This window comes from Chaetodon auriga, chromosome 6, assembly GCF_051107435.1.
Source record: "Chaetodon auriga isolate fChaAug3 chromosome 6, fChaAug3.hap1, whole genome shotgun sequence".
In the NCBI taxonomy this organism is placed as follows: domain Eukaryota; kingdom Metazoa; phylum Chordata; class Actinopteri; order Chaetodontiformes; family Chaetodontidae; genus Chaetodon; species Chaetodon auriga.
This window is the reverse complement of record NC_135079.1, coordinates 12,470,811-12,484,270: the sequence shown is the minus strand read 5'-3', so window position 1 is coordinate 12,484,270 and position 13,460 is coordinate 12,470,811. Positions and strand designations below refer to the sequence as shown.

The window sequence follows — 13,460 nt, the reverse complement described above, 5'->3', positions numbered from 1 at the left end:
ACACACAAGAAGCGGTTTCAGGTAGCGTATGGATGTTTTTCTAAATGTAACAAGATCATTTTCCCTGCACTGGCTCCTGAGAGTGCCTCGCTCCTCTGCGCTTGTATTTACTAAACTGCTTTTTTTATACCGGTAAGCATCACATGAGCTATGGATCGTCTCGTACGCTGAACATCCCACACACATCTCCACAGCTCAGCCTTATCTATGGGGTCATTCCTCTTCTTCCCGTTCTCTACGAGGGCGTTTCCTCCGCCCCGCAGGCCCAAGCCAATCTTTAGGCCTGTAATTCCTGTTAACCTGATGTTGAAACGCTCCCTTCAGCAGTCCATTACTGCCAAGACAGCCAGGCCCTCGCTGCCTGCAGGGTAAGTGCAGCTCGTGCAGACCGTAGGGAGCCAGCGCCGGGGAGTGCACACTCTGTATCACCCAGCAGAGTAAACAGAGGCAGAGAAACACAGGCAGACACACTCTCCACTGACTGGCAGGAGAGGGCCTTATTGTTAGCTCGGTAGATGATTTACACTCTGCTTCAAGGGTGAACGCAGGTCCAACTGACTTAAAGTGAAGCTGAGGACATTTTTATCCCCACAAACCTTTCATTGAGGAGTTTCCATTTGTCTGCAACGCTGTCGTCAGGTTGGTTTCAGAGCACAATTATCAGCAAGTAGGATCTGGGACGGAATGACGGCATGGGCTCATCCAGATAAATAAAGAGTTATTAAGCTTTATTGTGTAAACAGCAGGTTTTTATGGTATTTTAAAACGACTGGCAGTTGCCTTAAAAGTCAAGGTGGAGGGTCTATGTCAATGTCTGCGTCGCCAGCATCCAAATGCCCAAAAGCAGTTCACACAGCGTCCTGTGTTCCTCTCAGTAAGCGGTTGTAAAGAGGCACTAAACAGTTATTTGACTGGCTTTGCTTTGTGGTGTCTGCTGCGCTGCTCGTCTTATCAGTGAGACGGTTCCACGCCGATGGATCTGGTTTATATTGTGGATTCAAGTGTCAGATATATGGCCCTGCCTCGAAGCTGGTTCCTCCTGAGGTGTTCGGTCTGTCTAGACCCTAGGACGAATGGAGATTCCTCTCCAAGATTGTCACTTTTCTTCGGTGTGACACTAAATTTTCATAATTAGATCTGTGCAGTAATAAATTGCTAACATTTCTTTGCCTCATGCAGCAGCCGCGCGCAGGCTGATCATGCTATTTGAGATGTGCGCTTCACTGCACGGCTGGATGACGACTGCCCCTTCTTTTCCCTCCCTGTTCTTAAATCTGCCTCCGCTCTGGCTTCCGCCTCAGCACTGGGTTTTCCCGGGACTTTTGTTTGCGTTTCAGAACATTAACTTTACACACTCTTTGTTGTCATTGTGGACAGTGAGGAAGTTATGTAATGGAAGCGTCATAAAAACCAGCACTGTTTGAAAATACCAGGTCTCCAAACTTAAGAAAGACCAGAGCAGCCAAGACACTTGAGTTTTTACAGGGTCTGCGTTATACGCCGGCCAGATGCATGGATTCAGATGCTTGTTGTTAGTTTTACGATGTCAGGCTTTGAGTTGCAGATACTTCAGCTGAGCTGGGAGAAGTAACGCTACGGCATAATCTCTAGTTGGAAACCATTTCGGCTCTGGTGTTGCTCTTCACCTGGTAGGGGCGTGGAAAGTTGGCAGGGGACTCTGCTTCTTTGTTACCTCCAGACTCCTGCTGCCACCAGGCAGGCTTTGTTTTATGTCTTTCCACGTCAGGCACTTGAGGGTGGACAATTTGTTTAGGCAGCTGAAGATGGAACTGCGCATAGTGGAGGATTATGAGATCGCCGGGTGATTTGTGGGTCGGATCTTCCCCGCTCAAACATGGAACGCTTGCCGTGGTGTTAATTATGATACCTACACCATAAATGTCCTGGATTAAAACACGAGAACGAATGGATTCTTTACCTCCCGCAGAATCACGGTTTTGGCTTTCTAATGAGTTCTGCTGCATGAATTTATAGCCCCCCCCCCCCCCCCCCCTTTGCCAGTATGTCTTTGGGCAGTGTTGCAACAAAAGATGAATATGATGATGTAGAATTTAGTGGAAAGTAGCATGAAAATACTAAAACTACATGCGCTGAAAATAAGCAGTTCGACTTTTGAAAACAACCAGAGCTTGCCCCCCCACCCCCCACCCCCACCCCCCCTTCAGTGGATGAATTTGTCCAACAAGTTCTACATTCCTTTCTGAAAAATACTTATTGAGTCAGTCAAACTGTGGGGATTTTGTTCTCCCACTGTTCCACACATATTTACTGCAACCTGTAATGTAGTCAAAACTGTTCTTTAATTCAATACTGCGCTCAGGAAAACGCACTAGGGCAGGAACCATGTGCTCGCTTAGCTTCAGAAATTAACACGTCCGTTTCAGGCTGACAAATTCGGCGCTCTTCACATTTTGAAGTATCTGTAATGCATTGAAGTCGGGATTGTTTGACCTGTCCATATGGTTTCTTCAAACAAATAACGTTAGGAAATGGTGCTGCTCTGTGTCCCTTTGAACGCCGCTGTAGAGGGCAGCTCTGAGAGGCTTCACCTTGAACTGATAAAAGCGGTGAATTATCGCTTTGTTTATCCTTCTGCTCTAACTTGGAGTGCATTATCAAAGGAGAAGCCTGTGGAAGAGTATCACAGAGTGTATTTTTAAAATCTTGTAAATCTACTGAATTTATGTCACCCTGACTTGGGGACCTCACCTTGCCCTTCTGGTTTCCATTGGCACTGAGCCGCCAGTCCCATGGTCTGTTCTTGTAAAGCAGTGCAGTTTCTGTTCAGCCAGGATTTAGCATGCTGACCCTGTGGCTCTCAGAGGGGTGCTGATGGTCTACACAGGCTCAGGGGAGATGACCAGAGCATTAGGCCCTGGACCCCTTCCTTTAGCAGCAGCCCCCCTTCTCATCAGACAGGGCTGGGAGTGATTTGGTTGTAATACCAGTGGCCCGGATGTGATGCCGGGCTGTGTGATTGACGGGCTGTGATGGAGAGCAGGATGTCGGCGAGGTGAAAATACCATTAATGTTATTGCTCATTTCTTAAAGTGGGGGTGGCCACGCTGTCGGCGGAGGTTTGCTCACCCTGCCTTTCAGCCGCCACCCCGCCTCTTCATACCCCTGTTGCACTATGAATGCCCTCTCAACCCGAGCTTCACTCCCACAGGGCGGTAGCAAACATTTGCACTGACTCTGTGCTTCAGTGTTGCTTAACGCAGAACTTGAAAGTGAAGTTTTAACCACTGATAATGACATCAGTTCGCGTCTCTCTTTTCCCTCTGATGTTACTGCGGCTCTGCTTCACCGTTGGTACAAAGGAAGAACAAAACATCCCATCATCGTGTTTTATAGCCCATAATTGCGTGGTGGGAGGCTGTGCCCCACAGGTCTCCTCCTAATGGCTGTTTGTGTGTTGTTTTAGTGGCAGATTTACATGTGGGAGGGGCACAGGGCGGTGATTTACAACCAGCAGTGCCACTGACTGGCTTAGTGACTGACTGGCCCTGCTCCCTCTGTGTGTATGTGTGTGTGTGTGTGTGTGTGTGTGTGTGTGTGTGTGTGTGTGTGTGTGTGTGTGTGTGTGTGTGTGTGTGTGTGTGTGTGTGTGTGTGTTCCAGGTGATAGTGCAGTCTGGCCGCCAGCCCAGCGTGCTGCAGAAACTGTGTCAGCTGCCGTTCCAGTACTTCAGCCACCCGCGCCTCATCAGAGTGCTCTTCCCCTCCCTCATCTCGGCCTGCTACAACAACTCCCAAAACAAGGTCATCCTGCAGCAGGAGATGAGCTGTGTGCTGCTGGCTACATTCATCCAGGTAAACACGAGACCACGCTCACACCTACAGCATATGTATGCACGGAAATGGATCACTGTCTTACACGCTGTAACTGATCCGGTCGGTGATTAAAATATTCAAGCCAAATGAAAGTGTCAGAGAGTGGTGCTTCAAAAGAATCGGGAGATAAAGAGGTGAAACACACAAATAATCAAAAACACACAAATAATCAAAAACACCTCTTCGGTCTTGAGGCTTCGATGCCTCTAAATAAAATCTCCAAACACAATAAATGTCTTTCACGTCAGAAGCAAGCCTCCTTTTCTGCTTCGGCTGATGAACGATTGCTCATCTGGGCCCCGGTGAATCTGTAACAGGAAGGCTTTTACAAAGATAAATGGCTTCCTTCACAGTGGATTTACCTGCCACTGCTTGGACTCCCAGTAAACAGCTCGTCTCCTTCATCTTCCTCCTGACAACCCACCCCTCACCACTCTGCAATCACCACTGTTTAGACACCGATTAACTTCCATTCAAAGGGAGACGAGCTATTGTCATTTCTTTCAAACAAAGCAGTAATGCATGGTGTCTCGCCCCGCCGCCCTCATTGTTGAGTTAACCTCAGGAACATTCCTCGGAGTTTGATCCAGGATGTTCTTTGTCACCTGTTATATACTGAAAACATTTAATTGATGAGTACAGTGAGAGCTCGTGGCAGCTGTAATTTTTTGGTTGTTTTTTGATTATTTTTTTTCACTGGAAGGCTGAATTAGTCTCAGATTTGACAAATGTAATACTACTAGTGTTTGCAGTGTACTGTTACTGTAGGCATTAATGCTCCTTATTAATTCCTGTAGGACTGTGCTGCAAATGGGAAAGATTCAGACAACAAAACAAAGCAAGCAGGTAAGTTATTCTGATAAATGTGTTCAATTCAAAAATGAAAATTTGTTGTTCATTTAATTCTGGACATATATATATATATTTTTAAAGTTGTTGCATCATGTAAAAACAGCTATTCGTTCTCCGGTTGATGACAGTAAAATCTTTTCTGTGCTCACGTATTGAGACGTAACAATTTTTCATTGTGAGGAATTTCTGTCAGCACATGTCGGGCTTGTTTTGGCGAAATTCAGAGTTTTGCCACTTTCAAAGGGATAAAGGATTTCGGTTGGACACCCAGCATAATGTAGTTGTTCTCCTCTGTTTGTGCAGTTTCCCAGCCGCTGGATTACTGCGAGTTGTCTAACCGCTTTCCAAGAGATCAGTGGGATTCAGCGCTGCAGTTTTTTCTCAAGAAGCAGGAAGAGTGATGGAGTTGCACACTGTCCTCAGAATGGATAAGCACAGTATAAACACAACAGAAGAGACTCATATGTGGAGATGTTTCTGGATTTTTTTTTTTCTCACTTTAAGTCGGCACACGAGAAAATAAACTTTGTTAAATGTAAAAATTGTGAAGCCTTATACTGTGTTGGTACATCTGTTTTGATTTCTTGGAAATCAGATCGATGTTTATGAGGAATTTGCACAGAATGTCTTGTTTGTACGTTGTAGTTAGAACACATGCACAACTATTCCATTTAATGTCTAAACAAGCCATTTGTTTGTGTTGTAGATAGGAATTGGTGGCTAAACCTGAAACACTTACTGTAATTTATAATTTGCCAAACATCTTCATCGATACTGTTTGTTTTAATTTATTGTGTTCGTCTCATTTTTTTTGAATGTGAATGACCAGAATGTCTTTTCTAGTCTGCATAATGCAAGTTACAAGCTCCATGACCTGCCTTGATTATATTTTTCAGTTTCACATTGTTTTCGTTTCCTGTCCTGTTCTCTCTGTTAGGCACTCACAAATGAATATAATTTATTGAGTTATTTATCGTTATCACATAAAATAAAATCTGTATGGTTATGTATTGTTGTTCTTCAGTTTGATTCTGTGTCGACTACAAGTTTAAATGAATGTGAGCGTGACCGAACAAACATCTACTCTTAATGTAGAAGATTTGGACCTCACAAATGACACCCACAAGAAAAACAGCTGTCAGACATTAAGAAAAAAATAAAAATAAAATTAAAAAAATACATTTTAAAGAGCTTTTGAATCTACTAATCTACCTCTGAACACCACCAGTGTGTCTTGCTGCCTCAGGGAAGCCACCCTGCTCTGTTCTGATTACTGGAAGTTTATTGATTGGTGTATATTCACAATATAGCTATAAAGTTAATTACTGTAAATTGTCCATAGCTCTTAATTCTGCACAGTCTTGCACACATATCACTGTCAGCCTGCCTGATAAGTTGAAAGAAATTTGTGGGAAAAGACAGAAAAGGTGATCTTCACAATTCTGCCCTTTGAATTCTCCACAGTGTGAATCTGCTTTCATCCAGTTTGTCCTAATTTTAGTTTGAAGACAGTGTTGGTGTTGATGATTTGGGAGCTATTTCATATTTCAACTCCTCTGTCAGGTTTGATGAAAAAATCCCCAAAATATCACCATTCAAATTCACAGAAAGTGTGTACTAAATGTTAAATGAATAGCGAGCCTATTTAGTCTTTTTCTAATTATTATTTTCCTCTTAAATGTATCGTTGCTACTGTGCTTGCACGCAGTTTAAAGGTTTAGTATATCAGCATGTCTGAAAGACTTAACAGGATTTTGAATTTCACTGAGACTCCCTTCACTGATAACAGCCGATCCTCCCTAACAAATTGTTGAGGTGTAGTGTGTCAGTCCCGGCCTGACCTGCATGCTCTCTTGTCCAGCGGCTATTTGCCGTTCAGGATTCCTGCTGGAATGAAAATAAACTCGAGACACGCCAGGATGCGTCCGCAGGCTGGGAGTCCCCTCAGCGCTGCCGAGCGGCTGCGCGTTTTCTTGTGGGTCCATTCAGTGTATCCTGAGCAGGTGATGCCAGATGCAGATAAGCGGCCGCCGCTGCCTGTCCTCTGTCTAGACTTGCAACCATGGGCCTCAGGTCGCTATGGCACTGTGACATTTGCCTAAATTAGACCATTTTTGTCGTCTTGTCACTGAATGGAACAAAATATTGTGTGAATTTTAGGTCCAGGCTACTTGGAGACCATAATGATAATAATAAAAATCACATGAGGAGGTGAATTAAACAGGCCTGTTGTGTTTCATTCAGTGACCTGTGACACATGAACCGAATGGTTAATAATATTTTCCCGGCCATCAGTCACTGATCCACTTGGCTCAGAAACTGAGCAGGCCTAAATATAAGCAGGGTTTCTGGGCTATACTGCTTCGGGTTTTTGTGAACTGAAGCTTGCAGCTTACTGACGCAGAGAGGCACCCAAAAATATGAGCGACTGAGCATTTGGAACATTTAGTAAATATTCAATTTGTGATTGCCCAAGCGTGTATATTTATGTATTTATTTGTATGGGCTTCTACTGAATTATCCCTTATTGTAGCGTAAACAGGCGCGCTCCTCCAGCTCTAACCTCCACTTAAAACAGTGTCAAGCACTATAAGCAGCAAATGCGTTTCCATTTACCTTAAAACTGATTTATTTTGCCGACGATGGTTAGAAGTCTTGTGAAGGTTTACGGAACAAATTGACTTTGCATGCAATAATCAGTTAGAACTATTGTTTTATTGTTAAGATCGGCTATGTCTGTCCTCATAATAAATAATAATAACTTATTTTCTGCAGAAAACGCCAACAATACGCATCTCATCTGTTTCATTCATTTACAAGAGTCGATATTGAAACTTACAAATCATGCACATCTACACAGTTTGTATTGTGGCTTTCCTGATAAACATACTGTAAGCATTAACGTTCAGGCGTCCAACAGCCCACAGGCTGACGTGCTTGATTCCCGCATCATATTCACCACGTTATGGCCAGTTCAGGCATTGGCATCATGGTAGAAGGCAAGTGGAAGCCCAGAAAGTCCATCAACAGCTGCGTGTCCTGCCAAAGTGTCCTTGAGCAAGACAGGGAGCTGAAAATGCCTAAATGTAAAGGGAACAGTCAGACCTCCAATCCTCCAATCGGCACCTGAACGTATCCTTGAGCATAATCCATCCTGGTCGTTTTGTCCGTTTGTTTGCGATAGGATGTCACTGAGGTCTGTGCGCGTCCACGCAGAGGACACGGGCGCGCGCTCGGGGGCTCCTGCTGACCTCGAGACCTCTTCACGTGTCGACGGGACTGGGGACCATACTGTTCGGAGTGTCCGGTAACTGCGACGACAGAGAGGTCACATCACTGCCCGATGAGTTGCCCAGAGAGCCCGATTCAGAGAAGGACACCTGCCGGAAGACACAGAGGGAGTCAGACCAACAAGACATGATTTCAATTAAGTGATTTATGTTGGGGTTTTTTTTATTATTATTATTATTTTATTTTTTTACAGCTTCCATCTCTGTATGAACACCAGAGATGTCGACATGTGAGTGTGGCTACCAGGGCCATGCTGTAAATTCAAGAGTAGAGACGTGGAGACACTTATGTATTTATTTGTCTCAAAGTATTAGGCCCCATATCAAAAAACACACGACGTTATCAATCTTGTAAATCTCACGAGACCCGATGAGCATATCAAGTACCTCCACGAGGGGTCCTACACAAGGCTGTGAGACAGTTTGGCGCAAGAAAGCGTTTGTTTGCACTTGAACCTTTTGAATATGATTTGAATCACAGTTTGATATACCATATACCAAACCCATCATCATCATCATCATCATCATCATCATCATCATCATCATCACTGTTACAAAACTAACGTCTTAGACCATTATCTTAAAATGAATTATTCTTTATGAGTCTTAACAAATCCGTCTTTCTTTTCTATTTTCTTTCTCAGGGAATAAGCCTAGCAATTCATTTTTAATATACCCTATTATTATTATTATTATTATTATTATTATTATTAGTAGTAGTAGTAGTAGTAGTAGTAGTAGTAGTAGTAGTAGTAGTTTTTATGTAATCCTACCAGCTGTTGGAAGGCCGGCTGGTCCAGGTCGCTCTGCAGGGCGAAGTCGCTGAGGGTTTTCCACGGTGGCTGGTAGGTTTGCACCTCCACTGGATTCCCTTGCACGGTGTTGTCGTGCCGGATAGGGCTGCCTGCCACCAGAGCTGTGCCCGTCAGGCCCTGCAAATTCTGCAGGAGGAACGAAAAACACTCAGTTCAGCCCAACTGTTGGCCAGTGATGCTGTCTGGAAAGAGGCTGAAGGATATGGTTAAGGATATTCTGCTGATAGTCACATGAATGGAAGGTGAGTGATGCACATTTTGTCATTGTGAGACAACCAGTAGATCATTTTGCAGGACAACGAACCAAAGAAATGTACAAAAAAATAGAAATAGAGCTTTATGCTCATTAACTAACCACTTATCTATCTATCTATCTATCTATCTATCTATCTATCTATACTGTAAAAGTTTGATAATTAAAATTAAAAAATAATTCAATAAAAATTCAATTGTTACATTCAAAATTCTTTTCAGATTCATGAAAATATACCATCTGTATATTCAAAATGAAAAATAAGTCAGAAAAATTGATCTTACACGGTTTCTTTCAAAAATTACGAAACAAATCGTTTTATTTTTTATTTTCTGTCTTCTTTTTTTTTTAACTGAATCATCAGTCTAACTTGCGTTTATGTTGTGTTACCAGCCCTTTAAATGCCAACCTAAATGTTTTGTTTATTCTTCTGGCATTATTGGCATTGAATTATCTCTCTCTTTATCTTATCGAGCAAAGGCGGGGCAGTAACATTACACATGAACATGATTTGGTTACTTGATCATTCACAGACTTGTTCAGTTTTCCATGTTATTTCTTTTAGCAGGAATTAATCACGTGCTTTTCGGGACAGGAGTGACATCAAACTACTGTGTAAATCAGAAAATATTCCCTAATAAACGCATATATTAGGCTTGTGAAATAACAAAATAGTAGCCCATAATAATGCATTATTATACCCTGAAAACCCCCCAATGAACTCACGGTTTTGTCGCTGTGTTGCTGTTGTTGAAGCTGCTTCATCAGCATGGACCTCTTCTTGTCTTTGCAGCGCTTGTTCTGAAACCAGACGCGGATCACCCTGGGGCTCAGGCCGGTCATCTCCACCAGCTGCTCCTTCATCAGAGCGTCCGGTCGCGGGTTGGCGTTGTAGCATGTCCGCAGGGTGTGGAGCTGCTTCTCGTTCAGCACCGTCCGGACCCGGGTGGTCTTCTCCGACTGCTTGTGGACGTGGTTCCGGTGATGAGGAGGGTGCCGGACCGAAACCGCGTCTGAGGTGGAGAGGGGGGAAAAAAACACTTAGAAACTCAGATCAGCTAATTCTAAATAAACAAATATATAGTTTAGGTATTTAAATCAAGAAATTAAAGCAACAAATAGTGTATGGATTTACACCATCTGAAGTTTATGAAAATATCAAATACCGAATATTATTTGGCTGCTGAACGGTCAAAACACTCACTGTGTTTAAAACTTTCCAGACACACTGTTAGAAAATAAAATACTGAATTATACTGACACGTCTGATTCACTTTCATTTTCATTTTCAAGTTCATTTTTCATACTCAGTCGGCTTGTATGCACACAAAATATATTTTTATAATATATCTAGTCGACTTTGTTCAAATTTAGCCTAAACATAAAACTTCTGCAAGAAAGTTGCAAACTAATAATAATAATAATAATAATAATAATAATAATAATAATAATAATAATCATAATAATATAGAATGCACGATTTTGGGCCTATCCCCATCATTTTATCTACAGGTTTAAGTGTTTGCAGCTTCATAATAAAGCAGTTCGCAGCCCACCTGAGATGTGCAGCGGTCTGGTGTGAATGCTCCCCGGGCTGAGCGGGCTCCCTGCAGAGGCCCGCTCCACCAGCAAGCCATGGTCCGCCCGACACAGCAGCTCGTCCTCCCGCAGAGAGAACTCATCCCCCGGCAGGAGGTGTCGGCTGCAAACCGAGCACCGAAAACACTCCATGTGATACACGTTGTCCCGAGCTCTCATCACCAGGTCGCTGCTGCAGAAGCCCATGTTACACTTTGCACATTTGATGCCAAATAACCTGAAAAGGGAGCAGGGAGACGTGTTGGTCTGGACGCAGCGGCCCTAAAGGTTCTTGAATTAAACGGATCTGGTGCTGGTCTTCACCTTCATGTTCAGGTCAAAAGAAGCACAAAACAGCTGTGAGCTGATGTGATGATCACAGGAAAATATTTTTAAAAAGAACATAACAAGAACACGAATCTGACTCAGGTTGCTGTTCATAATGCACATTTGTGCGCATTTTCATTTCCACACTTTTACTATCCAATGGACAGTAACCTATAATTCTAGAAATAGACTATTTTTTCCATTTTATCCGTCGCCCCCTTTTATATCCATCGCTTTCTCTTCAACATGGCCTCTGCACTTTAGAAATGATGGTGAAAACTCTGCTAAACTCCTACCTTGCATAATCTCTTTTACAGTAAGTCTTCCCGTCTCGGACGAAGCAAGTGCAGGTCTCGTCCAGGTACTGGCTGCACTCTGCACACTTGAGGCAGGCTGCATGCCACTCCAGGTCCGGGGAGACTCTCAGGATGTACTGGTCGTGTATCTGACTTCCACAGCCCACACACATTGCGATTCCCGACTTCTCTGCGTGAGGCGGGGGTGAATGCATTAATGCAACACTCTGTGCGCTCTTTTAATCCCCATGACATCCCTGTTAAACCCCCCTTCACCCGTCACCTTAAGGAGAGAAAATGTTGTGCACGTATCACAGCAAACATGTAAGTCTTTGAGGGAATTTCGCAGATTTTTTTGTAATGGGGCCACAAGAGCTTAAAATATCATGAAGCAACAGCATGGGCCACTTAAAACGCTCCATATCCACAGTAACAATGGGAGTTTATAAAGGAGGATTTTGTGTGAATATTAAAGTGGTTTTATTTTATTTTTTTCAGGATTAGATCAATTGCTTAGGAGAAGTTTTCGATATTAATCCACAAACCTCGAAATTAATCGAGCGATTAATCGCCAACTACACGCCGGTGATGATAGAAATATGAACTAAAACAAACTAGCAAGAAATCCCCACAGCAGCAGCAATACAGGAGCAGAAAGAGGAATAACTTACTTTTTGAATGATCCCCCATATCATCCAAGAAAGAAGTATTGAGCAGGATGTCCACCATACAGGAAAAATAGCCCAGTGCAAGCCGACAGGCGAAGGAGAGGAGCGGCAGAGGAGACCGTCCCGTCCCTGGCTGGATGATAAACTTGTATTCCTCCACCGAGAGGTGGAGAGAAAACAAAGATCCTCGACCAGTGACGTCTGCAAACCTGGACCTCTGCGGGTCCGGGGAGAGGGTGCCATGCAAATCTCCTCCTGGACCCCTGCTCTGCCTTTTTTTTTTTTTTTTTTTTTTTTTCCTCCTTGGTCTGGCTGTGAGCGTAGTTTTTTGTGTTTTTATCTTTTTGTCCCAGGGCGCTGTCTGCAGGTCTCTGTTTCCAAAGTGAAATCAATTGTGCCTGTTAACTCACAGCACAATAACAGAAGCTTAGTGTGATATCAAGTGTGACTTTAGATGCTATTGTTATTTCCCTTCGTGACACGTTCCCTTAATATTTGTCTTTGGGCACATAATACACTTTATTTATGGAAACTTAACCTTGTCAGTATCTTGTATTAGTGTGTTTGATAGTTTTTTCCACTAGCAAATCCATCATATTAAGTTTGGATTTCCCCTAAAATACGGTGTTGAAAATATAAAAATGTTTTAATATTACTGCTTAATTTGTTACTAGAGTTAAATCATGAAAAATATACTATTATTATTATCATCATCATTATTATTATCACTATTATTGGTAGTATCATTATTATTACTGTTATTATTATTATTATTATTATTTTTGTTGTTGTTGTTGTTTTATTTAAGTGAATGTTATAGTTTTCCAATATTCTCAGCTTACTGTAGAGAGCCCTCTACTGGATGAAATATCATGCAGACATCACGGATCAATAAGATGCGCAGTGTAGAAATAGGACTTTTTTTTCTTATGGATTATCCATAAATGTTTACGCTTGATGAAAATAAATAAATGCTGTAAATATGAAGGGTCCGATGGATGACTCATAATCCCTTTACCGTCACATCCACAAGAATCAATATTCAACAGTGTAAAAAAAGAGACAGAGAGAGGGGGGGGGGGGGGGAGAGACCATGAGCACAATGTAGAGAGACAATAAAATCAAAGCAAAGATGTAACTTTCTGAGACCGTTTTTTCAGTTTTAATGTTGCTATAGATCTATAACACTGTTCTTTGATTTTAGTTGAAAATTAGCCTCAGATTAAACATATTAAATGTGTCAAATTTATTTCTTCCGGAGAAACAAACCATGGGCCAGTTTTCCTTTTTTTTTTTCCATTTGCCTTCTCTCTCTTCCTCTCTCCCCTCTCACAGACAGAAAAATGAAGCCCCCTGAAAACACAAAGTTCATTATCAGGTTAAATTTACTGATGTATCCAACAGACCAGAAAATCTCTCACGCTGGTCTTTAAATATTTCCTCAAATACAGATTATGGAGGACAAAAAGCTACAGCCTAAAATTGGAATTTCTCGGAACATTTCAGGATTTTGACATTAAACATTTG

General features: G+C 42.5%; 2 protein-coding genes across 6 annotated transcripts in view; one reads left to right on the top strand and one right to left on the bottom strand.

The window, feature by feature from the left end:
- scaper (S-phase cyclin A-associated protein in the ER) overlaps positions 1-5,716 on the top strand; it is a 57,801-nt gene extending 52,085 nt beyond the window's left edge. For all 5 annotated transcript variants that reach the window (XM_076733990.1, XM_076733988.1, XM_076733991.1 and 2 more), the window contains 3 exons: positions 3,642-3,833; positions 4,652-4,700; positions 5,010-5,716. In XM_076733990.1, coding sequence (XP_076590105.1) covers positions 3,642-3,833; positions 4,652-4,700; positions 5,010-5,107 — 339 coding nt within the window. In that variant the 3' untranslated portion in view covers positions 5,108-5,716. The remainder of the gene's footprint in view (positions 1-3,641; positions 3,834-4,651; positions 4,701-5,009) is intronic.
- A 1,809-nt stretch (positions 5,717-7,525) lies between these two features.
- Positions 7,526-12,048, bottom strand: isl2a (ISL LIM homeobox 2a). The gene is made up of 6 exons (XM_076733684.1): positions 11,937-12,048; positions 11,266-11,455; positions 10,621-10,880; positions 9,791-10,077; positions 8,770-8,937; positions 7,526-8,086 (listed from the first exon to the last, which is right to left on the bottom strand). Exons 1-6 carry the CDS (start codon positions 11,992-11,994, stop codon positions 7,970-7,972), a joined length of 1,080 nt encoding a protein of 359 aa, XP_076589799.1. The 5' UTR covers positions 11,995-12,048; the 3' UTR covers positions 7,526-7,969.
- Positions 12,049-13,460: the final 1,412 nt, after the last annotated feature.